Genomic DNA, 24,670 nt, shown 5'->3' on the forward strand with positions numbered 1-24,670 from the left:
ATGTCAGGTATTTCAGTGTTGGGTTTCTGTTTCTACTGCACTGGTTTTGGTAGAGGTTCTTGGTGACCAGGCACTCATCTCAGCTTTATAATGGTTCACTTAGGAGAATGAACTTCATATCAAAAAGACAGCCTTTCAGTAAATCTGCCTAAAGAATCCCCATTTATACACAGTAGGTCTATTCTTGGTATCGGCCTTTCCATAATATATATCCCTAAAGTTAGGAGATGTAAAATAATGCAGATAGATGTGTCATACTCATAATCCTAATGGGTCATAAAGGAGGCCACAAATATAACTGGATAAGTGCATTTGTTTGTTTTAAATATCAGGCTTCAGCTAGGTAGGACATTTTTAATGGTTGGAGAATAATTTGACTAAGGCAGTATTTCAGAGCCTCCCTCTGGACACTGGTCCAGTTTCTCAGGTCTGTATCGTGCGTTTTGTGTAGTATGCACACTATGGTAGCTTCCTTGCGTCTGTTCATTATCTAATGCCCAGGACGAGATGGCTGGAATCGCTGAAGTGTCCTCTTAGACACAGGCTCTAATTGACTCTGTCCTGGTCTGGTAGACTCATGGTCTTTAGAGTCTCCACCCGGAGTCACTTTTCTTAGATGTTCTGAAGTCTGAGACAGAAATTCCAGATCCATTAGATCACAGGCTTAGAACTTCTGAACTGTGACATCATTTTGACTATGTGAGTTACTAAGACCAGCACAGGTAGAAAAATGAATTTTGACTTCTCGGTGGAAAGACTATCAAGGAATATTTGACTATCTTTAACTGACCGTCCTTCATTTTGCCTGATAAAAAGAATGATTTATTAAACTAAATGAAATTAGTAATTTACCAACGAAAACATCCCATCTCCTTTTGTGTGTTGTTACTCATTTCTCTTCCCCCTCATTCATGACTTCTTGGCTCTCCCATCTTTACATTTATTTCATGTAATCAAATCATTACATGATTATCAAATCATTCATTACATGTTAGGGATGGATATAAAAATTGCACCTAAATAAGATCTTTAAAAATCTAGTTTTTTTCATAGAGAGATAGCTGTTATCTGGATGTATCTTGTCTAAAGTTCTGGTGTCGCCAGCACTAACAGAACTAAGAAGTAAACTAGAGGTGACTAAGATGCTTGTGTCATGACTCAGTGGGTCACATGTATTCTGTACAAGCATGAGGATCAGATTTCAGGTCTCTACCATCCACATAAAAGGCTGAGTATAAGTATAAGTATAAATATAAGTGTAAGTATAAGTATATGTCCATGACTTCAGTGCTGGGGAGGCAAAGAGGTGAGGCCTCCCAAGATCTGCTGCCAGGTCTAGCTGGATTGGTACACTCCAGCTTCGAGGGAGGAGGGAACTTGTTCAAAAACTAAGGTGGAAAGTGACTGACAAACGCCTGCTGCCAACCTCTGGACTTCGCACGCAGCACATACACACGCACACACACACACACATACACACACACACACACACACACACACGAGGTGATTGGGTCAGGAAGAAGACATGGGAATAAAACCTTTTTAGAGGAGAATTCATGCAGAATTTACCTTCTTGTCCTTTGACCTTCCACCATATGAGAAGCCAGCGGTCCTCCAACCGGGAACAAGCATCCATCCTGCCCTTTGATCATAGACTTTCTAATCCCCAGAGCCTTGAAAATTCATTTCTATGGACCAGAAATGACACCACCCAAGTATGCTATTGTGCAGCACTGAACCAAAAGATCATATCTTCTCAACCAATGAGGCATCATCTTCCAACTGATGATGGAAGCCATTATGCCAAAGATGGTGTTGCTGTCTCAGCCTTAGGGCTGCTTTTCCATAGCTCCAGTTTCCTTGGGTAGGAAGACAGACCAAGTCTGAGTATCAGACAGAACATTTGCATTACTAGAATCAAAACTGATCATTTATGCTCATCATCTTATATAATGTCCAAAAAAGCCTATGTATGGTAGATACAACACGACAGACACACTCACTGTACTGCTTATACTAGGTGTCATGAGAATATCGCCAGGTGCTGTGTGACAACTCAGTCCAAAGGACAGAACCAAACCCTGATCTTCCATTTTCTCAATACCTCTGCTCTTAACCATTATTAAACTATAGCTCACAAGAGCAGCCCATAAATCTCTCTAAGTATGTGCTTTCTCAAAACACACACATACACACATGTGCTTGTATATGCACACACATACATGGATGTTAAATACACATATATACCCATGAATATACATACATGTACACATATACATGAGTACATTTGTAGAAACGTGTGTACATGCACATATATGCACACATGTAAACTCACATATGCCTAAATGCACAATCCATGTATGTATGTGCACATGCACATATATATCACAAACAGAGAAACTTTTATATGAACAGTTTTAGTCTTTTTTCACATATTTTGATGAGAATTTGAGCATTGTTGTTTCTATATTTATTCTTGTTTGTCCATTCTATCATACACACAATCTTAGGAAATGATGCTGTGGGGAGGAGATTATTGTTTCTTTCCACAAAATAGCCCACACATTGTACTCCTAAGTCAGATAAAGGAGAGTATCTGTTGGGAATTTCATGCCTCTCAGAGATTTAAAACCTTCCAAACTTAAAAAGCCATGAAAACCACTTGTGCAAACCTCAGGAGGGTTTGGATCTATTTTCAAGTCCCCAGAAGGAATAATTGTGGTTAACCAATGAGGTTAGTAATTTCTTTCTGCATAGTTCTCACTATACATAAATCTTGCCCATCTCCTTTTCTGCTTTTTCTTTATTCTCATTCACTCTTGTAGTCAAATTCATAAAACTGTCTACTGATAAGAATGAACTATTTATTACTTGACCTGTAAGATCTTTTTGAAACCCAATTCAGAACTGCTAAGAAAGCTGTCAGAGCCTGTGAAATCTGTGGAAAATATTCCTGTGCTGTTAAGGAAACAGGATTAGATTGATTCTGATGGTAATAAACCAAATTTAGCATTGCCTAGCGATTATATTCTGTTTCCAGAGTACTTTGTTTTCCTGACTAAGATAAAAAATACTCTGAGATAATGTTGGCATACATACAGTGACATTCCAATTGGTGTTAAAAGACAAAATTTGCTTTCCTGCATAATTTGTTGAAGGAATTACTTTTAAAAACCTTTTTTATAACCTAATACAACTTTGTCATTAAAGGAGAAGTCTAATTTTGGTAATATAAAATATTTTAAATAATCTGATCTACTATAGACAAGATATTCTTAAAGAGATAAGACTTCACATTGAAAAGCATTCTTATCATCCCTGGCTGTGAGGAAATCTTAGTGCCACTTCTTCCGGCAGGAGGACTAATTGAGAGACCAGGCTTTCAGCAGTCCAGGGCGATGAGCAGAGCAGACAGTGCCTGTCTTTCCACCGCCAAGAGGGAAAACAGTGACCTCATAATTTCACTTCCAGAGGAGGGGGAGAAGAAGCTCCATAGAAATACAGCCCCCAGTGAAAATGTTCAAATGCTCATCATAAAAGTAGTTTATGACTATCCTACTTTGTGACCGTTCCCTAAGGTTGTTATATTTTTTTTCTATGTCTTAAAATCATTAATGAACTTCAGTTTTAATTAGCTTGCACCTTTTAAGGGAAAAGACTATCATAAAATCTTATTTAAAAGAAGATGAAATAGGTCAGCTCTGCACTGGAATGATGGCAGAGTTAGAAAGGTGTTTACTGTGAAAGCATGAAAACCTGAGTTCAAATCCCTAGGTCCCATGTGAAGACCTGAGTTCACATCTCTAAGTCCTACATGAAGACCTGAGTTCAAATCCTTAGGTCCCACGTGAAGACCTGAGTTCACATCTCTAAGTCCTACATGAAGACCTGAGTTCAAATCCTTAGGGCCCACGTGAAGCCCTGAGTTCACACCCCTAGGTCCCATGTGAAGACCTAAGTTCAAATCCCTAGCTTGCACGTAAAAACATCAATAGAAATCTGGACATGGTGGTACTGCCACAACCCCAGCATTCTGTAAGTGAAGACAGGAGGTTTCCTGAGACATTACAGCAAGCCAGGCTAGCAAAAATGGTGATCTCCAGGTTCATCTCAAGACCCTGTCTCTGCGTATATATGGAACCTTATAAAATAGTAGGTTTTCCCATGACTTTTTCAAACATCATTAATGTAAGTTTTTCTTCCTCCCATCTCTTTGGTCCTATACTCGCCTCCATCCCTCCACATGTATCCATCCTCCTTCCATTATTCTCCTTCCCCAATGCTTACCTCTTGTGTTTCATCCTTACTTCCTTAAGATTAGCCCCCACCAATGACCCTATTCTTTCTAGACTTTTCTGGTATCTTTAGACACATCAAGCTAAATACCTATAATTACCTAGCAGGGGAGATACCATGATCACAAAGGGACTTTTTCCCAGGGTGAGGCTTATCCATTGCACTCTGGATGTGTGCTGACCCCTGTGGTTTCCACAAACATGAGAAACTCAACTGCATAATTGGTGGTAATGTCGGACAGTTTTGTGCTCTCCCTTATAAGAAACATACACAATAATCTAAAGAGCCAACACCAGAATACCCCCTATTAGAGAGCGTTTGTTTTCCGGGTGGCATTTTCTGCTGGTTTGTTTTGTTTGTTTATTGGCTTGTTTTTGGTTTTGTATTAGTTACTCTTCTGTCTCTATGCTAAGGCACCATGACCAAAGCACCTGAGGGAAGGAAATGCTTTCTGGGGGCTTGCAGTACTGGAGGGATAGGGGCTCATCACTGTCATGATGGGGAAGCATGACAGTAGGCAGCTCACATTTTAAACTGTAAGCAGGAAGCCAGTGAGATAGAAAACTGGGGAAAAACAAGGCTTTTAAATGCCAAACCCTACCCTAGTGACATACTTCCATCAGCAAGGCCACACCTCCTAAGCCTACCCAGACAGCACTAACTGTGGACCAAGAATTCAAATATCTGAGTCTACATGGGTGAGATTTTCATTCAAACCATCATGGTTTAAAAGCATTGTATGAGTGTTAGTTTTCTATCTCACTGGCTTCCTGCTTACAGTTTAAAATGTGTCTCACTTGAATAACTTTTAAAATCTAGACCTGGAGGGTTAACCTCAACAGTACCAGGACATGGGCAATGTGAGAGAGGAAGGGTGTGATGTCCGTGTGGGCACTGTTCCCAAAACAAGCGTTTGTTACTAGCCAGCTCCATTCACTTGATTACATGGATATCCTCTGATATTTCTCCCCTTTTCTTGTTTCAATGTTTCTCACTTCAAATTATATTCCCTATGACCCTTTCTCCAGGCAGAGTCGGACATCCATGACTTAAAAAGTGTGAACATAGGAGGTATTTTGCTTTTTTCCAGTTTTCAAGTAAAACTGAATTGAAAACATTCACTTTTTGCAGGTCGTAATACATGCTTGCTACTGATATTAAACTGGGAAAATGTAGAATATGCTAAGGATATGGAGTTAAAACCACTAAATATCTAACCATTCAGAGTCAGGTTTCTTCTTTATGGATTTTAAATAAAACCTCTATGTGTACAGAAGTCTATTTGGAGTTATCTCTGGTTTGAAAATATCTGCTGTGCTTCTCAGATTATTTTACATTTTTCAAATGTACTATCTTCATATTATGATCTGTATAATATCTCTTGTGGACCAGTTAATTCATCAGCATTGGGTGGGTGCTACTATAAAACTTTAAGTTTAAATTATCTTTAAGCATGTCAGTGTGTTATTAATTTCTCCTTAACTGATTTTCATGGAGACTAATTTTTCTTTTTACTTTCTTTGCCCATAATTTTCTACAAGAACGGCAACCCTCAGAATCCTTATTGTGATGGCATCGAAGGGGTCATGGAAGCTTATTATAGAAGTCTGAAATCTGTGCAGCTGTATGGGCCAACCAACTTTGCTCCTGTGATAAACCATGTAGCGAGGTAAGGACGGAGCAGGCAAGAGGCTTGCGCTGCTCCAGGCTAATCTGCTGGATCATGCTTAAAACTGCCCATCACTGCACCATAATTCCACAGTCAAGGAGTTTTCTTCTCACTGCATCTGAGAAGGTTAGGAAGTAGGTAGGTACAGGGTGGCCCCCACCAACTAATGAACACTAGGACTTTGCATCCGATTCAAATGAAGAAGCCAGGTGATGTTAGGCCTGTCTTTTCCAACCAAAGAAAGCCCTTTCTGTGAAAAGAATGCATGAGAGCAAACAAGAGTGATGGCAATCTTAAAATGTCTGAGTCATTCATATCAATGTCATGTCCTGAGGTGGCATGAGACTAATGAGACAGTCCCATTAAGACAAGTGCTTTCTTTCTGTGATATATAGGGCACATTCTTTCAACCTCTCTGAGGTTAATATCAAAGCTAATTTTATTAATTCCCAGAAGTCTGCTGGTATATAGTGCACGGTACAGAGAGGAGAATTTGCTTATGGTTCAGACAACATGTTCCAGAGAAGATGTTAAAACAGAAACTCATTTATACATAACGATGCTTCATATATACATAAGTGGATTAGATATCACTTTGCAAATCCCTGAAAGAAAAATCTGGCTTAATGTTAGTGGAAAATCCTATAAAACTCTGTCATAGTTTGAAATTAGCTAAGAAGGTCCAATCCTTTTGAATGTACGGCTAGAAATTGAAATTAGTCTGCATCCAATATAAAACATCAGTGTAAGACCTCAGTTCTCAGAACATTCTCAGGGTTTGCTATCCTCTCTCTGGATGTGACCAGAAGTCCAATGTGCTCTACTTTGCATTCCCTGGGATGTGACAGTATCTCAGCATTCAGGGCTGACCTCAGGGTGACAAAAATCTAAGAGGCCACTCCTCAATAATGACTCTTGGTTCTGGATTTCTCAAATACTTCCTTCTGTAATTTATGCTAATGTATGAATTCTGAATCTCAACATTATTTGTTCATAACAGCAAACATTGATTTTTGATGAAATGACACTTAATTTTGCCTTCTGTCTCTCTCCTTTTCTATGGTGGGCTATTCTTTTCTGTTCCCCTGTCATTTGTTTCACAATCAACTATTTGGTCATTATTCATAATTTGAAAATCATATTGGCTTAATAAGTTTCCTATAGGAAATATGTTTCATTTTAAACCATTCTAGGTTATTGATGGCTGCCAAGAAAAATAGTATCAATACCATATTAATGCAAAATAATTTTAATCAATTCCCTAAAAAATAGTATCAAAACCATATTAGTGCAAAATAATTTTAATCGATTCCCTAACACTACCATACACATCACGTTTTAATAAAAGAAACATAAAAAAATGGCAAAACCCATTTTATATGGATTCATGCCCATTGTTTTTTTTTTATTTTTTATTTTTTTTTTCAGTTTTTTTTATTGAGAAAAGGAAAAAAAAAAACAAGTTTCTGCCTCCTCCCAGCCTCCCATTTCCCTCCCCCTCCTCCCACCCTTCTCCCTCTCCTCCCACCGTTCTCCCCCTCCCTCTCCAGTCCAAAGAGCAGCCAGGGTGCCCTGCCCTGTGGCAAGTCCCAGGTCCTCCCCCTCCGTCCATATCCTGGAAGGCGAACATCCAAACTGGCCAGGCGCCCACAAAGCCAGAAAACTAAGTAGGATCAAAACCCCTCGCCACCATCCTTGGCCTCTCATCAGCCCCCACTGTTCGCCATGTTCAGAGAGTCCGGCTCTATCCCGTGCTCCTTCAGTCACAGTCCAGCTGGCCTTGGTGAGCTCCCAGTAGATCAGATCCACTGTCTCAGTGGGTGGGTGCACCCCTCGCGGTCCCGACTTCTTTGCTCAGGTTCTCCCTCCTTCTGCTCCTCATTGGGACCCTGAGAGCTCAGTCCAGTGCTCCAGTGTGGGACTCTGTCTCCATCTCCATCCATCACCAGATGAAGGTTCATAGCCAAAAGGATAATTGATGAAGAAAGTGTGGAATATATACACATTAGAGTACTACGCTGCGGTAAAAAACAATGACTTCTCGAATTTTGCATGCAAATGGATGGAAATAGAAAACACTATCCTGAGTGAGGTAACCCAGACCCAAAAAGATGAACATGGGATGTACTCACTCATAATTGGTTTCTAGCCATAAATAAGGGTCACGGAGTCTACAATTGGCGAACCTAAAGAAGCTAAGTAAGAAGGTGAACCCAAAGAAAAACATGCCCATTGTTTTAAATATGCTAACCAATACTTATGAATCAGTTCTGTGTTTGTTGTCTTGGTATTATTATAAAAAGTTAAATTTATATAGAATTCTTTTATATGCTTTTTTATTTCTGTTTAAGCCATAGTTTTGGACTAGGGAGATGTAAAACGCTTGCTATACGCATATGTAGGCTTGGGTTCTCATCTCTAGAACCCAGACTTTGTGACTCATGTCTGCAGCCCCAGTGCTGGGGTGGGGTGGAAGAACAAGCAGATGCCTGGAGTTCATTGGCCACTATCGTAACCAAACCAGTGAACTCTAGGCTCAGTGAGAGATCCTGCCTTAAAAATTAAATGTGGAAAAGGCTTGAAGATGACCCCTGACCTCAATCCCTGGCCTCCAATTCACTTGCACAGGTGAGCACACCGTCACACATGACACACACATGCAAAACCAAAGGAAATAGATGAATGGAAGCCAAGGATGATTAAACAATAAACTACATCCCTACTGCTATTCCTATGTGTCAATCAGCTCTCTCTGAAACTCAGACATAGAAGTCACTCTTGACTAAAGCTTTCAGATCCTTTGAAAAAAGCCATGATCTAATAACTATTTCTTATTATACTTAAAATGGGAGAAAACAGTCAAAACTGGATTTGTATTACTTATCTTTTCTTCCCAGGAAATTAAAATGTTCTATCTGACGACCTTTTAACAAAAATCTCTGAAATTAACGCTCTTTGCCATTTTCTTTATCTTAAAATTATATATTTAATTTTACTGCTAATATTTTATCAAGATAGACAATTTCTGGCTCATCTAATATCTTCATCTGAAAACTTCATCTGCTGGAAGACAATATTCTATTTGTTTCTTTACCTAAAGTAGCAGCACAATTAACATGTGTACACACTCTGTTTATATAGTTTCTTGACTATGTCATCTCTCATGAATGTGTTTCGGTAGTAGACAGCACCAGCCTCCCATATAGGAAATAAACGCTCAACAAGTGGACAAGTGCTAGCTTGGGCTAGGGTGGACTCAGCTGCTAGAGTGTTTGTCTAGCATACACCAGTCCTAAGTACATCCCCAGCTCCCCATAAACTCAGTATGGGGTACATGCATGTAATCTCAGCACCCAAGAGGTGAAGCAATAGGTTCAAAGGTTAAGGTCATCCTCAGCTGCATAGCAAGTTTGAGGTCACATGAGATACATAACCCCATATCTCAAAAACAAAACAAAGTAAAAATGTCTACTAGCTGAATTCTGATATGCTTGTATCAGATGTTACCATTGAAACCCATTTGTACCTAAGTCATAGCAAGTACATATCCGTATTTTTCTGTTTGCTTGTTTTGTTCTTCAAGGGTGTTTTCTATATGAGTGAAATATAGACTGTTTAGTATATACTTACTGGCATTTTGGAATCTCTTTAGGAATAGCAATTTTGTGCACACCCTCATTTTTCACTGATTTCTCAGTATTAACTTGACTTTGAGATAATAATAATGGGATGGCAAAAATATGAAATAGATAAAACACAAAGTATCAGACTTGTAACATATATGGTTCTGTACTTATTTAGGAGACTTCACACACCTTGCTTCCAATTTCTTGAATTCCCAATGGTATTTGCTCAGTATGATCCAAGGACTATTTCAAACACTATAAAAAATGCTTCTCAGTATCAGTTGGTGCCTTATGTATAAATAAATACAAGCAACATAGCCTGGCCTCAGGATCTCCAGTGTCTAGCTATCACCCCACTAATCTAGCCCTGCTTCCATCACAGAGAACTGCTGGTGTTGCTTCGAGTCTGTCTGTCATTTTCTTCTCAGCACTTACTTATAGTGAATACTAGTTTAACCCTGCTCCATTTTCAACTTGGCATTTCTCCTTTTGTTTGTTTGTTTGTTTAGCACTGAGGACATTCCAGGATCTAGATAGCCAGTTAAGATTAGTTTTAATTGCTTAGAAACTGACATTTTTATTTTGGAGTTGCTATAATTAATTTCAAAATACTAAGAAGAGCGCCTTGTTTGATCTCTTCCATCTGTGTGATCAGTCAGCGAAATCATAACAGCAATCATTTTTGAGGCTGTGGCATCTCTGGCAGTAATCTCTGTGCTGCAGCATGAATTAATTTTTGTCCTTCACAGTAGTTCATGGGGTGCCAGCACTGCCATTATTCCTACTTTTCTGGTGGATGCAACATGCACGTATAAAGTGGTCATTTATATAGACTAAAAGTCAAACCACGATAACGAAACTCAAGGTCATTGTGTTGCTGTACCTTGAACCTTTGTCTTTAATCTCTACTACAGAGGTTAAAACATGCAGAAGGCTGGAGAGATTGCTCAGGGGTTAGAGCACTGGCTGCTCTTCCAGAGGACATGATTTTGATTCCTAGAATCCACATGGCAGCTCACAACCATCTGTAACTCCAGTCCCAGGGTATCTGATGTCCTGTGCTAGCCTTCTCAGTGTACAGATACACATGTAGACAAATCATCCATACATATAAAATAAATAAGTAATTGAAAATGTACAACAAAAAAAGTAAACACAGAAGGCAGCAAAACATTGCTCCACACCTCGGCAGGGGCTCTTGTTCACCGCATTATGTAGTTAAAAGCAGTTTGAGGTGGCAGCTTTGTTACATAAAATTTTTTTTGTTAGTGATGGAGTGTTTAAATATGTGTGTCCTTTTCCTCAATATTAATATGCACAATCCACTTGTATAAATGATAACCTATTTAAATGACACATGCCTGGATTGGTTTCTTAGCTCCTGCTCATGCCTTCTGTGTTCCTGTTAGCCAATGAATAGCTAGAAGAATACTTCACAAATCTGAGAAAACCATTTCTGAACTTTTATGAAAAATATGTTTGGAACCGTTATAGAAATTCCAGGCAAATAGATGTGAATTCTGAGGTCTTTAGAAAGCTAATGTTTCTCTCACATTTATCATAGTAATAGTAACATATAAATTATAGATTGGCTATATTCCAGAATAGGTAGTGATAAGGCTTTTAATAAGAGTTTTAATTATGCACTCCAGTGAAGGTTCCATTAAGACGGAAACTTCTGTAATATAATTTAATCTACAAGCCTGTGTCTCATTGTCACTTTCTGAAAGGAACTTGGAGTGCGGCCTGCCCGGTACATCCTACTTCATACTTCCTGTAACGTATTAGTACTTTTGATCATAAGTATTATTTCTACTTTTACGAAGAAGCTAAACTAAAAGAAATAGTAGCATGAGATTGGTTTTGTCTGAAGTTAGATTTACTCTCCAAATAAATGATCGTTTATAGAGTAACTGCTACAGGAATGGAATAGTTTCAGATCCCTAGTTTTCAGTGCAGATAGTAATTCAGCACTAGAATAGTTTGGTCAGCTATTATGCAAAATGGAATTTATAATAATTTCAAGTATATGAAACCTTACAAATGTACTTTTATAGAGTTAACAATAAAGCACTATTAAAAATGTCTAAGATTATAAACCAATAGGTTTCTATGAATTTTAAGATGAATAAGCTAGGTTTCTATGAATTTTAAGATGAATAAGAACTACAGAGGAATGTAGATTTGTTGTTGTCGGCTTCCTCCACCTCTACATCCTGTGAGCACAGCCTCTCCTCTTAGGAGTGGGATCGAGCCTGCTAAGGCACTGAAGGTGGAGGCTTGCATTATAAAACCAGACTTCTGTAATGTGCCAGGAATCTTCCATTTTTAGAAGCTTTGACCAGTCTAAACTAGCACAAAGGTGATACCAGTGCACTTGTAGATGTGTTCCTCTTGCTATTTCCAGTCTTACATTAATCACGCAAAATATAAAACTTCACATTGAATTATAGTCAGTAATACATGCTTTTTCTTTTTCCTTTTTTTTGAAAAATGACTGTTCAGATATTAAAAATTGAACAGCTGGAAATTGTAAGATTGCTTCTTTCGAAAATGAAAAGGATAATGGGTTTCCCTGCTTGGGGTTGTTCCCCAATGATTGTATTGCTGTCACATTCATATGGATTCCTTGACGTTCAGGGTCACTTATTGTGTGGTCATTGTGGGACTAATCCAAGTGTCTCTGCAAGTGTCAGTGAATAAGCCATGGCAACAGCCATCTCTTCAATAGCACGAGTACATGCTACTTTCTTTTGTACCCCAGAAAGTTGCAAATATTTTTATTCATGTGATTTCCAAGTCTACCCAACATGTTCAAGCAGGATCAGTTAGGATCTTTCAAGTTGGATCAGTTTCTTTAGCCTTTCAATTTAATACTTTTAGATCATTTTCCCCCCATGTGGTCTGGTTGATAGTTTTTTGAGATAACAAGGCCTTCTTGTTTCCTGTCCTGTGTCCTAAGAGGTGTGTGAGACTCACTTGTCACTGGACATGAACTCGCCTATGTGGCCAGCTCTAGGCCAATGAAGCACCCAGCACATTTGTGCCAGGATGCACACTTATACACATATGTATAAACATGTGCACACACATATTTACATACACACACACATGCACATATACACAAATGCTCATTCACCCTCCTACACACACTTAGAACTGTGGGTATACCATCTATTTGACTTTTTTTATTGAGGTAAAATCTCAGGAACTATAATAAAATGATTGTTTCTTTGGATACATGCCAGTGGTGTTTAGTATGTTCACAGTGATACTCAACATTGATTTTGTCCAGTTCAAAAATAAGAATCATTTAGTCATCATTTAATTTACAGAGCCCCATTTTATATTGAGTCCCACACATATAATTATACATATAATTTATTCATTTAATGTTCAAAAGCATAAATATTACTGTCTCAATTTTCAAGATAAGAAAACTGAGTTCTGATGACTTCAATAATTTTTGAATAGCTTGTACATAATAAATCGCAGCCAGAATAGGTCTTTTCAAAATCTATATCCAGTCTTTCCTCTTTATGAAAGAAATCTTCATCCTGGCAAATTTTGTGAGTGAAAACACTTCTAAGAAAGCTAAGCATGTCTGGGTCCTGGCAGGCACTAGCAGTGTAGCTAATCTGCCTGGTTGTTTCAGAAAAACGTGTACTTAAGGAGGCTTCTGACATATGTGTAAATATTTTCTCAATATTAGAAGGCTTGTTGGCCATGCCTCATGGCTACTCTGAAGGAAAGAAGAAAAAGGAAAGGATGTGGCTGTTGCAGATGTGTGCGAAAGCATAGTCAGAGGCAAGGACATCTGGGAGAGGCAAGGACATCTGGGAGAGGCAAGGACATCTGGGAGAGGCAAGGACATCTGGGAGAGGCAAGGACATCTGGGAGAGTCCACAGTAGACATGACCACACTGAGCTGGGCCATGATGGAGACAGGGAGGGGAATGGAGAGCGGAACCAGGGGCAGAAGTCAGGAAGACAACGGTACAAAAGGGGAAGGGCAACCAAAATGTCTGGATTATATAGGGAAGAGTCTCTGGGGGAAGAGGAGCCCAGACCCTGGCCAAAGGGTTCAAGGTACCCTGAACCAGGGTTACCCCAGCCATACCCTGTAACAGGTAGGAACTTTGGAATGCTGGGAGATCCTGGCAGCCAGGTCTGCTTTAATGTGTTAAAGAGTCACCTCAGGCATCTGTCCCAGATTTGAAACTTAACACTCTGCAGCCCTCATCTGAAGCTCCTCCTGTTTCTGCTATCCTTACCTTCCTATTGTTTTCCAGGTATGCATCTTCCGTAAAAGATGGCTCCCAGTATTTTGTGCTCCTGATTGTGACAGACGGTGTGATCTCAGATATGGCTCAAACTAAAGAATCCATAGTTAATGTAAGTAGGACCAGGGTCTCAGTGACACCACAGTGCCTCTTAGGTTGAGAACAAAACCACACCATCACAGTTGATCTCATTCTTAGTTTATAGAGCAATCTTCACACGTTAGCTGCATAAGGACTGGGGAGGTGGGGGTTACTTTCATGTATACAAGGTTTGCTCAGTTTTCAAACAATAGACTGATTGGTATTCCTGTACACTCTGATGACTAGGACCTATCATGCCCTGACATTGCAGTTCCATGAGAACAATCTAGCCAGTCTCTGCTTCTGCAGTTGACTTAAAGCCATACTATGTCCCAGGTGTATGTCTTCTTTGTTCATGATTTCATTATCTTCTTTTGATAATTTACTCTAAAATCTATGTTTACCAGATGGTGATTTGCTAAATTATACTTGTTTTACCAAACTTTTCTATGCCTAAGCTTGGCATATTTAATTAAGAATGCGTTGAATGGATGAGTTGTTTGTCAAGCCTCACAATTTTAGGAACAGAAAAATATTGTTAGTTATTTAGTATGAGAAAAAAAACCAAATGCAAGTAGGGAATATTCAAGTGATTCATAGATTAATCTTCTTTTTGGGACAACCCAATGTCTTTATGTATTTTGTTTCTACTTAGACCCTTGAATTTCTGTCCCCTTTCTAGTTATGCTATTTGCAATTAACATGCCGACTTAATAATTCTTGACTAACTAAAAGGAAGACAGTGCACTAAGAAAGAGCTTTTTGTAGTTCACTGACTTCCCAGTACAAGATGTTCTCACTATGTGTGCTGTGCATCTGCTGCTGATTCTAACTACTGACGTTTAAAAAAGAAAAAAAAATATGTTTATTTATTTTACATATCTGCATGCACGTAGACAGGCATTTTTGATTCACATGTGAAAGTTAGAGGGAAATTTACAGGAATCAGTTCTTTCCTTCTGTCGTGTGGCTCCCTGGCCTCTGCAGTCTCTCACGCTTGATCCTAAGAGCCTTTACCCGCTGGGTCATCTCCCTAGCCCTATTTGGTAACTTATAGAATATGACTTCAGTACTTCATGTGATGAAAGCCATGTTGCAACATTAAATATTCAATCTCAGCAGTTCATAGATATTTAATGCACGGATGAGAAAGGTTAAACTTATCTGAGTAGCCATTGGTTTGTACTTGCTAATTCGCTGTGAGAATAATTCCTGATAATAATTCACTGTGATGATGACAATTTTGAACATGTTATTAAAAGTTATCTTGGTGAGCATCTGTGAAAATGTCAGAGAAAATCAAGAAATCATTTTCTTTTTGTCTTTAAGTTCTAAAAAAATACTAAGTTAATTATTAAATTATCAAAATTTCTAGGACTGTTTGCAAAAAATAGCCAGATCGAAAGTCTGTGCAATGTTTTATATGTGCTTTCATTTTTCTTAAGAATTAAATGTCTTTATTGAGATCTCATTGTGCTATTTTTTCCTAAAGGCCTCGAAGCTTCCAATGTCAATAATTATAGTAGGTGTTGGACCTGCGGAATTTGACGGTAAGTAGCAAGAGTTCAGTGGTCTTATGGTCCTGTTACATTTCTGTCAGCCTAACTGGGCAAAAGAATGTGATTGAGCTTGTATATGTATAATGTCATCATAAGCATAAATACAGTTCACAGTCATTGGCTAAGACACCCTCCCTCTAATTGAACATGCACCTTTGCCTGTTGTGAGAATTTCTATCTTGAAACAGTATGTGAGTCTGACGGAGTGCTAAATTGAGATTTGATTCCTAAGGCAAAGAACACTCCAGGGGAGCTCGCTGTGTGGGGGAAGAGTGTCGACAGCCTTTAAAGAACACTGCTATATTAATGAATCATTAAGTTGTGAACGGAAATATTAACAGAGGCGCGATATGCTAATTTAATGTGATTCCAGCTTCTGGCTAGTTAACAGAATTAGCTTTAGAAACAAAGAGGTCCATCAGGTGAAAGAACAAAGTCCAGTAACAGTGGGACTGAGCTGGCTGCGTAGATGATCCTGGACTGAGCTGATGGAGGCTCAGCCTTCTCAAATGCCAGTTACAGGACAGCTTTTTAGGTTACTAGTGACCAGAGTAAAAAGTTCTTTAAAGATGGTTTGTTACTGGTCACCTGGCTGATTTCTTTTCACGAATGCCACTGAATTGTGGCAACTTTAACTTCGGCACGGGTAGTTAGTTATTTTTACTAACAGTGGCCTTGTACTTAGGCTGAGACTTGGCCGTCCTGTTCCTACAGACTCTCTTAGTTCTGACTGCCACAGCTTCTGCTGCTGTTTTCTCTGGCTGCTCGCATCTGTTCAGCTGTGGCCGCGGGCCACTTCTTTAGAGCTGCAAAGACTAAGACATCTTCTTCATGTTCTGACTCATGATCACCCGCTTTGGCTAGTGATGACAGACTGTGCTTCTCCAAAGCCATCCGCTGCGAGCTAAAATAGCTCTCAAACCTTCTCCTTTGGTGCTTGTTTTTTCCTCTTTACCACTCAGGAACACATTACAGTCTGCCAGGCTCCCTGGAAGTCACACTGGTCAGTTTTTGGTCTATAAGAGCCTATTCATAACACAGGAGTGCAAAGCCCCTGACTCTTGTTGGTGTAAATTTTTGCCTGCATCCTTCTATGCAGATCAGCAAACTGCTAGCTGCATCCTAGCCTCACTCCAAATCCAAGGCTACTTATTTTCTCTATTTCCTTTCTTCCCCCAGTGATTTTGTAGCAGACCAAAATACTAGTTTTTTTTTTTATACTAGGAGTGCATTCGAGATACATTTTAGGCCCACCCTTAATCCCAGCAATCAGTGGGGCGCGGGGGGCAGGGGTGGGCGGGGGAGTGGTGCAGATGGATCTCTGTGAGTTCAGAGCCAACCTGGTCTATTAGAGCTAGTTCCAGGATAGGCTCCAAAACTAAAAAGAAACCCTGTCTTGAAAAACCAAGCCAACAACAAAAAAACAAAGCCAAAATGCATTTTAACCCAGTGGTTCTCACCTATAGATCATGGCCCCTTTGGGAGTTGAATGTCCCTTTCACTAGGGTTGCATATTAGATTTTCTGCATTTAGATGTTTACATTATGATTCATAACAGAAGTACAATTACAGTTATGAAGTAGCAACAAAAAATAATTTTATGGTTGGGGTCACCACAACATGAGCAACTGTTAAAGGGTTGCAGCCTTAGGAAGAGTGAGAACCCGTGGGTGGGGCCAGATTTCCCATTCCTTGAAGGCTCCCACCATCTTCCTAGGCTTCCCTGATAGGTTTTGTTGGAGCGTAAACTGCCCTAAGGCATGGTATTCACTTGGAGGCAAGCTCCTCCTGCTCTGAGAGGCAGACCCCTCCTGCAGCCCAGCACATTTTCTGGAGCAGCCATGGTGCTGTAAGGAAGTGTGAGGAAAGAGTGTAGACAGACAGGGGACTTGGCTTTCCCGTGGACTCCCCAACTCCTAGATATCAGAGTGACATTAGTCTATGAAAAAAAATGGCAATATGGAGTTAGGGTCCTGCTGTTGGTATGGAGTTAGTGTCCTGCAACATGTAGTTTCTCTTTTACCACTGCAGAAGTTTCAACGAGACAGAGATGTTTCCTGATTTTATAAAAACTGATAATCTGGCTAGGATAGAATACATGCTTCTCTAACACAGTTTTTCCCCCCCTTCCTTTCCTATCAAATCTGTTTCTCCCCTTAACTCCATGACTAAGAAGCAAAAGAGATAAGATAGAAAAATCTCTGGCATACAAATTGCTGTTCTTTTGTCAAAAGTCCTCCTTTAGTACTTTCAAAAAAAAAAAGTTGCATTGATGCAGCAGCTGCTCTGACGGAGGCTGGGGAGAAGGGATGTAAGCTGATCCTTCACCCTGTCTCTGATAGCTGCAGAGAAGCACAGGAGTGTCCCTCCGGGCCACAATCTCTGCTCCTGGGATCAGACACTGAGAAAACCCGAAGTTTGGCGATGACCCCTCCATCACTATGAACCTGTTTCTGTTGCTCTCAAAAGCTGCCTCCCACTTCCTGCTGTCTGCAACCTTTAAACTTTAAGCGTGCTGAAGAGTGGGAGGTGATGTCTAGAACCTCTCTAGTATGCAAGATTATTCATTTTCTTCCTTGATGATAATGTGGCAATACAGGTTGTGGAGGATAATAATGACAGTGTCTCCGTTGCTGCCGGAGCCTTGTTCACGATTTAGAGCGAGTGCAGGGGAATCGCCGCGATCTATGAGCATAGCAGGGAGTGGAACACATCACTAGCAATGCACAGTTATATCTTGAAGTAATATGAAAATCGTAAAAGCCAACCCAGGTGACAACAGGAGCTATTTGCTTCACATTTGTGAGCATACATATCATTTACCGTCTCAGGAATACAGCACTGGCCTTATTATCGGTAGAACCTACATTTCATAAAATTACGGCATATATTGTATATGCAGGCAAGTCTGTTCATCGTATTTACCAGCAATGCTCCAGCCGAAACACTGACTCATGAACATATGTAGGAAGATAAATTTGGAAACAGTGTTTTCTAAGGTAAATACATTACAGGGACTGAAGAAAGCAGTACCCGGTGAGGATCGTGTTCCAGCTGAGCTGTGCCACACTTTCTGGGGCCTCTTCCGAGTCTGTTGATGGTCCTGTGTATGCAAAACGAATTTTCAGTAACCGAATTACACTTTTCGCACAAGCCAGTTCCCTCATACAATTAATTATTTAGGGAATTCTCACAGAAAACTTAATAAACTCTGGGAAATGTTTCTAATTGCAGCACCACACATCCCCAGCTGCTCTGCCGGGACAGCATTTCTGAGGACCAGCTGTTGCAGCCAGTGCTGAAATTATTTCTCAACAAACACAATTACCATGCTTCACCAAAAAAAATCATACTTTATGAAGAACTGGATAAATACTGCTTTGTTTTGCAGTGGTCTGGAAAGGAAAACTTGGACAGTATCGACCTTGTAATGTCAGTAAGAATAAGGTTCAACTTGAAGATGATAATTGCCGCTGTTTCTTAAATTAGAAAAAAAGCCCATTAAAACAGATGGGTGAATATCACATGCCCATCCAGTCATCTAAACATATAACCAAGATTTAGATCCTACAGAATGGTACATAGGTTGGAAAGATGGCTCAGAGAATGCGCCACAGTACGTGGCCCTGCCCGACTTCAAGAGGACCATTCATACTCCTGACTTCCTTTAGCTGTAGATTTTGTACTCCACGGCTGTTTGGAGAAAATGATTAAAGAAAGGAAGGTTGCAGCTGCCTTCCTCTAACTCCAGCGGGTGCATTGCTGCATGCATATATTGTGATTTCTTAGTTCACACAGTTTTATTTCAGCACATAGTATTCAATTAATAACTGTATTCCCTTTTCAAGCAATGGTTGAATTGGATGGAGACGATGTAAGAGTTTCTTCCAGAGGGAAATATGCTGAAAGGGACATTGTACAGGTAAGGATTTAAATCAACATTATCTGTCTCCTTCTTTGTGATGACCCCATGTCCTCCTGATGTATAAAGGGGCCGCTTAAACTGCAACCAGCAGTACTGGGTTCTGTTCATTTAGTTGACCCCTTCCCCATGTGGGGTAACTTAAGTAACAGGGATTGGAATCTGCATGGGATTGCTTTTCCCTTTGTCTCAGATTCACGATATGTAAAGTGCAAGTGTCAACAACTGTCATTTTCTAATTTACTCCCATGAGAAATTATTATTGTGATATTTAGTAAAACTGGAAGCTAGAAATATAATGGACTTTTTAATCAGTTCAGTGTTTAGTCTTTGTGTAAACTAAGCATTTTCTAGAACAGCTGATAAATACAAAAAATACAGTTTAAAAAAATACAAAAAAGATTATATAAAAAGATTATTGTTATTGTCAGAATTTACCCAGACTGTGGTTAGAAAAATGAAAACATGCGTTTTGAAAATATACAAATAAGTAATCTATATATACATTTTATTATGATACATAGCATATAAATTATATATTACCCATATATTTTGCATGTAGAAAATGTTTGAGAAAAATGCTTGACTAAATTTGTGGAGCTACCTGCTATTTGAGGAGAAATAAGAAGAAAACAGTCAGTTAAAAGTTGTCGCTGAAAGCAGGGCGTTAATTCAACCACATTTATGTATGTTTTATTTAGCATGTGTACCTTTTAAGATGCAAAAAAGAAGGAAAAGGTCTATGATTCATACCTTTCCAAGTAGGAATAGTCAAAGGACTTAGGACCACTCAAGGATATGATATGCACGTTTTAGGGACATAAATTATTATTTATGATAAATTATTATCAATATTATTTCCAAATTATCTCATGTGTAGTTACTTTTAATGTAAGTACTGTAAGAATATAATTTGGAATCCTACAGAATTGGATTCAAATTTTAACATGTGGCAACTTGGACAAACTTTCTTACTTTCTATGTTGGGAGAGATAAACAGTCTTGTAAGTAAAGTGAGGCCACCTACACTGTATAAAATATGTCCCAGAAGTAGAGCTAAATAGAGGCCAGCAAAATGATTAGAATAATCGTTGGGAGAGGGGACAAAATGTCCTAAGTTCATACATAAAAGGATCACAATGTAGCTCTGTGGTAGTGTTGAGTGAGCTCTCCAGCACTACAATACGGAAATAATAATATTAAAAAGGACCATATATTACTCTTCCAAAATTAATGAAAGTATCTTTTAACAGAGAAACAATTTCATAAGAATTATTTGAAAATATAAATAAAATGACTCAAGCTTCTCTCCAAGGCATGATGAAGAAAGCACAAACACATACAGTAAATGATTTGGCTAAAGTAGCTGAGAAAAAGAACATGGTGATGCCATCTATTTGCATGTATCACGGTGCTCTCATTTCCATAATTAGACACGTAATTATTCGCCTTAACCTCATCATCGTAATTATGGGTCCAAGTAATTTCAATTTATCTAAGAGCTCCACATAATGTCCAGCCCACACTTTGTGAAAATCAGATTACTGAAAGGAAATTCAGATGCAAAGGACTTTCTGAATGTGCTCTGTTGCTATGACAATGCTTCTTTATAAAAGCAACAGGGGTATCTCATAGCTTGTTCCATCCCTGAGGAATCGAGGTTGCTCAAATCACCAAGCCTTCTTTTGAGAGGACCATGACACTATACTGTCACCACAAAGCCATGCACACTGATTGTGGAAATAAGAGCCATCTCGTCTCTCGATGGATTGACAGCATTGGGAAGTATACTGAGATGGGACCCAGAATGTTCATGAGTGCACAGTCTTCTCACTCCAGTCTTGAACAAATCAGTACGCTGTCCGAGCCTCTGGGATTGTTTGTAGAGTCCATCTCTTTCACCTCCGCTTTTCTCTGATGTTACAGATGGCAGAAAACTCTGTTACCCATGAACCTAAATTCATACAGATACAAGTTAATATACATAGGGTCGTTTCTTCTTCTTGAACTGTTAGTCTCTGCGCCAAGTCTGTCTTGACTTTGGCATTGGGATCCCCAGAGAATTCCAACACACCTAGAGATACAGGGAAACACTTGGGTTTTCTGCCACATAAACCCCAAATGAAAGGATGAAGGAATCTTATAAGTTCTATACAGGAAATTGACATGGTACTTGAGAATGAATAGCCCCTGGATGACAACACCCTGTCTTTAATCCCTGCATTCAAGGAGGGGACCTGACATATTTTTCTAATTTCACAGAGAAGTTCCTAAATTCACCCTTGAAATATGTGAGCAACTTGGCCGTTGACACCCCAGTTACATCCACCTCTATCACCTTGAACCTCAGTAGGGGCCTGCCATCAAAGTTCCCCACGTTCTGCTGACATAGTCTTAGATTGCTCATTTTAAAGAATGGAAGCTTTAAGTGTTGTAGACAGTAGGATAATATTGTATATCTTCCAGTATTCAGAAAATAGGTCTGAGCAAGCCAGCAGAATCACATTAGAAAATAATAGAATAGAAGCTGTGTGGGCTCTGGTTTTCTTGCAATCCGTTTCATTTTGAAGCTAATCAAGTTATTAAATATGTTACTAAAGAATCCCTAAATTTCTCAGGTTGGAAAAATCAGAGCTGTAGCTTGTAGAATGTGGCTGAGGTTCAGTTGGAAGTTGGGAGCAGCAGGCTGAGTTTTTCTTTGGTTCTCAGTATTAAGCAGCTTCTGCATGTGCGCAGGATGAAATGTTGAGTCTGTCATAGGGTCTCTGTGCTAGGCAGGCTATGACCCCTTCACTAACATTAGGACAGACACTTGATTGTAATATTTTTAAAAGTAATTCTCATTTTGGTTCCTCTTGCCCATAATCCCTAGCTAATGAAAAGTAGAAGCCGGAAGCTAGGTGCAACCCTCAAATGCCATAGACAACTCTTTACAGGACGTCCTTGTCCCTTAAACATCTCTACAGCCTGACTCCAGTTTTCCTCTTTTGCTAAATACACTCAAATACACATTCAATCTATCATTCCCGCACACGTGTTCATGATGCTTACATCTAGTTTACGTTGCCTTTACCCAGGTCACACTTTGCTCGTGCAGGTGGAAGTCCTCAGCCTTGACTTGTGTCCCTTCCTCCTTTCTTTCACTCTGTTCCCTTGCCATCACATAGAAAAGAACTGTGGCCCAAGATGGAGAGTTAAGTAAGTCGCACAGAAGCATTTTGATTATAAATCAAGTTCTGATTCCAAAATGTTGCCTTCCATTGCAATAAACCTCTCTACTTAATCTAAAATTCTAAAGATTATCAAAATCTAGCCAAATTACTATAAAATCTGACGTGTCAGAGTCAAACCCAATAATGACTGGCCACTATCCGTTTTTGCTAAGTTAAACTTTCTACGCTTCAGTTTCTTCTTAAATCAGATCAAAAACGGATAAGATGCCTATGAAATTAAACAAGATGCTATATTTAATCCCTTAGCAAAAAAACCTCCCATTGTTCGTTCAGCAACAGCCCATTAATTAGGTGTTGGTAGCTGTTAATTACCATCCTGAAACCATCTGATGGAAGGCATTTTGCATGTCTTTATTTTATAGTGGCTGGCCGTACTTTGATTTGATTGTCTCATGTATGATATGGCCCATGTGCAGTAAGCAGGATGAATTCCTCTGTTGTTTATTTTCTTAGGTCAGTACCTACAATGTGTGTGTGCTTGTTGTACTATGGATTGGCCATTGAGTTTAATGCAGTGCCATTCTTTCTGGCTGCATGTGGCCGCAGGCCAGCCTATCATTTCCTTAAAAATTACATTTAAATTATATTTTCCATTAAAAGGAGAATAATAGCCTTGAAGTCTTAGACTTGAAAACTCCCTAATGGAGTTCGGCACAGTAGGAACAATCAAACACGATTGCATGAACAGCAACTAAAAGCCAATTTGCCCACACACATTCAAATTTGTTTTCATGAAAAGGCAAACCTTCCATCAGAGCAGCCATGAAGGATGTCCCATTGCACAGGAGTTTGGGGGGAGCGATGAGAGAAGATGTGGAACACCACACACACCATGTTTTTTGCAGAGCTGATTTCATCTGATACGTCCATTATGTGGATATGTTAAATTAGAGCACTGTGGATATTACTTTCTTCCTAATGTAACTAGTTAAGAGTTGAAATTTATAGTATGCCCTCACAATATCTAGGGATTGGTTTTGTTGATTTTTTTAAAGCTGAGTATCCCTAGCTGCAGCATCCAAAAATGAGAGATTAAATGAGAAAGTAGAGGTGATCTGAGGGATCAAATGTCAGAATCAGAGGATCTGTGAAAAGCGATTAAAGGATATTTTGTCCAGAAAACTGTCAAGTTGTTACAACAGAAGGGGATGGCAGCAAGGGGGGATTGGCCTTTCCCCCTCATTGGCATGCAGTGGCAGGACTGACGACTAAATGCCCCTCAAGAAAATTATGTTAGATAATTCAGGATTAGCAAAGAGAAAATTCTCAACTTTTTCTACTCCCAACCTATCTCTGTGATAAGTAAAACCCTGTTGGTAACAATGACTTTCTCAGATAGGGTTTGTTTTGTGGTAGTTCTGTCCATTATTTATAAAGAGGCTCATGAGATTAGAAGGACTCTGGGTATTTGATACTTCTAGAGTACAACAAAATTCTCAAAAATTAATTATAATTTATTTCAATTAAGAAAGTGTAAGCCAGGGCTGGAAAGATGACTCAGAGGTTAAGAGCATCGCTTGCTCTTCCAAAGGTCCTGAGTTCAATTCCCAGCAACCACATGGTGGCTCACAACCATCTGTAATGGCATACAGACAGAATATTGTATACATAATAAATAAATATAAAAAAAGTGTAAGCCAGATCTATCTGTTTTCTGTCTCTCATTAAAAAGTAAACAGGCTTCTGGTAGATAATAATAAAATATAAAAAACTAGACTAGATTATACTATGTTAAAACAAAACCAAGCACATCAGAATAGGCTAAAACAAACGAGGAAAATAGTCCAAAAAATGCACAAGAAACAGATATAGATGTAGAGACCCATTTGTTCGCACACTCAGGAATCCCATAAAAATACAAAACTGGAAACCATAATATATATGGAAAGGACTAAGGGCTTGGAGGTCTAAAAATGAGATAAATAAATAAATATTAAAAGATAAAATTAAAAGAAAAATGCCCTGATCTGACATAATGAGAGAAAAAAACCCCAAAGATGC

At 39.2% G+C, this 24,670-nt stretch overlaps 1 protein-coding gene and 1 non-coding gene across 2 annotated transcripts in view; both read left to right on the plus strand.

Moving 5' to 3' along the window:
- Positions 1–24,670, plus strand: part of Cpne8 (copine 8) — a 188,430-nt gene that overhangs the window by 159,534 nt on the left and 4,226 nt on the right. Inside the window, exons 16-19 of the mRNA XM_005354325.3 lie at positions 5,838–5,965; positions 13,884–13,986; positions 15,448–15,505; positions 19,363–19,436. Coding sequence (XP_005354382.1) covers positions 5,838–5,965; positions 13,884–13,986; positions 15,448–15,505; positions 19,363–19,436 — 363 coding nt within the window. The remainder of the gene's footprint in view (positions 1–5,837; positions 5,966–13,883; positions 13,987–15,447; positions 15,506–19,362; positions 19,437–24,670) is intronic.
- On the plus strand, positions 4,389–4,554 carry LOC113456757. The gene has a single exon (XR_003377505.1). It is a non-coding gene; the product is annotated as a U1 spliceosomal RNA (small nuclear RNA).

Source organism: Microtus ochrogaster, chromosome 15 (genome assembly GCF_000317375.1).
Source record: "Microtus ochrogaster isolate Prairie Vole_2 chromosome 15, MicOch1.0, whole genome shotgun sequence".
Classification (NCBI taxonomy): domain Eukaryota; kingdom Metazoa; phylum Chordata; class Mammalia; order Rodentia; family Cricetidae; genus Microtus; species Microtus ochrogaster.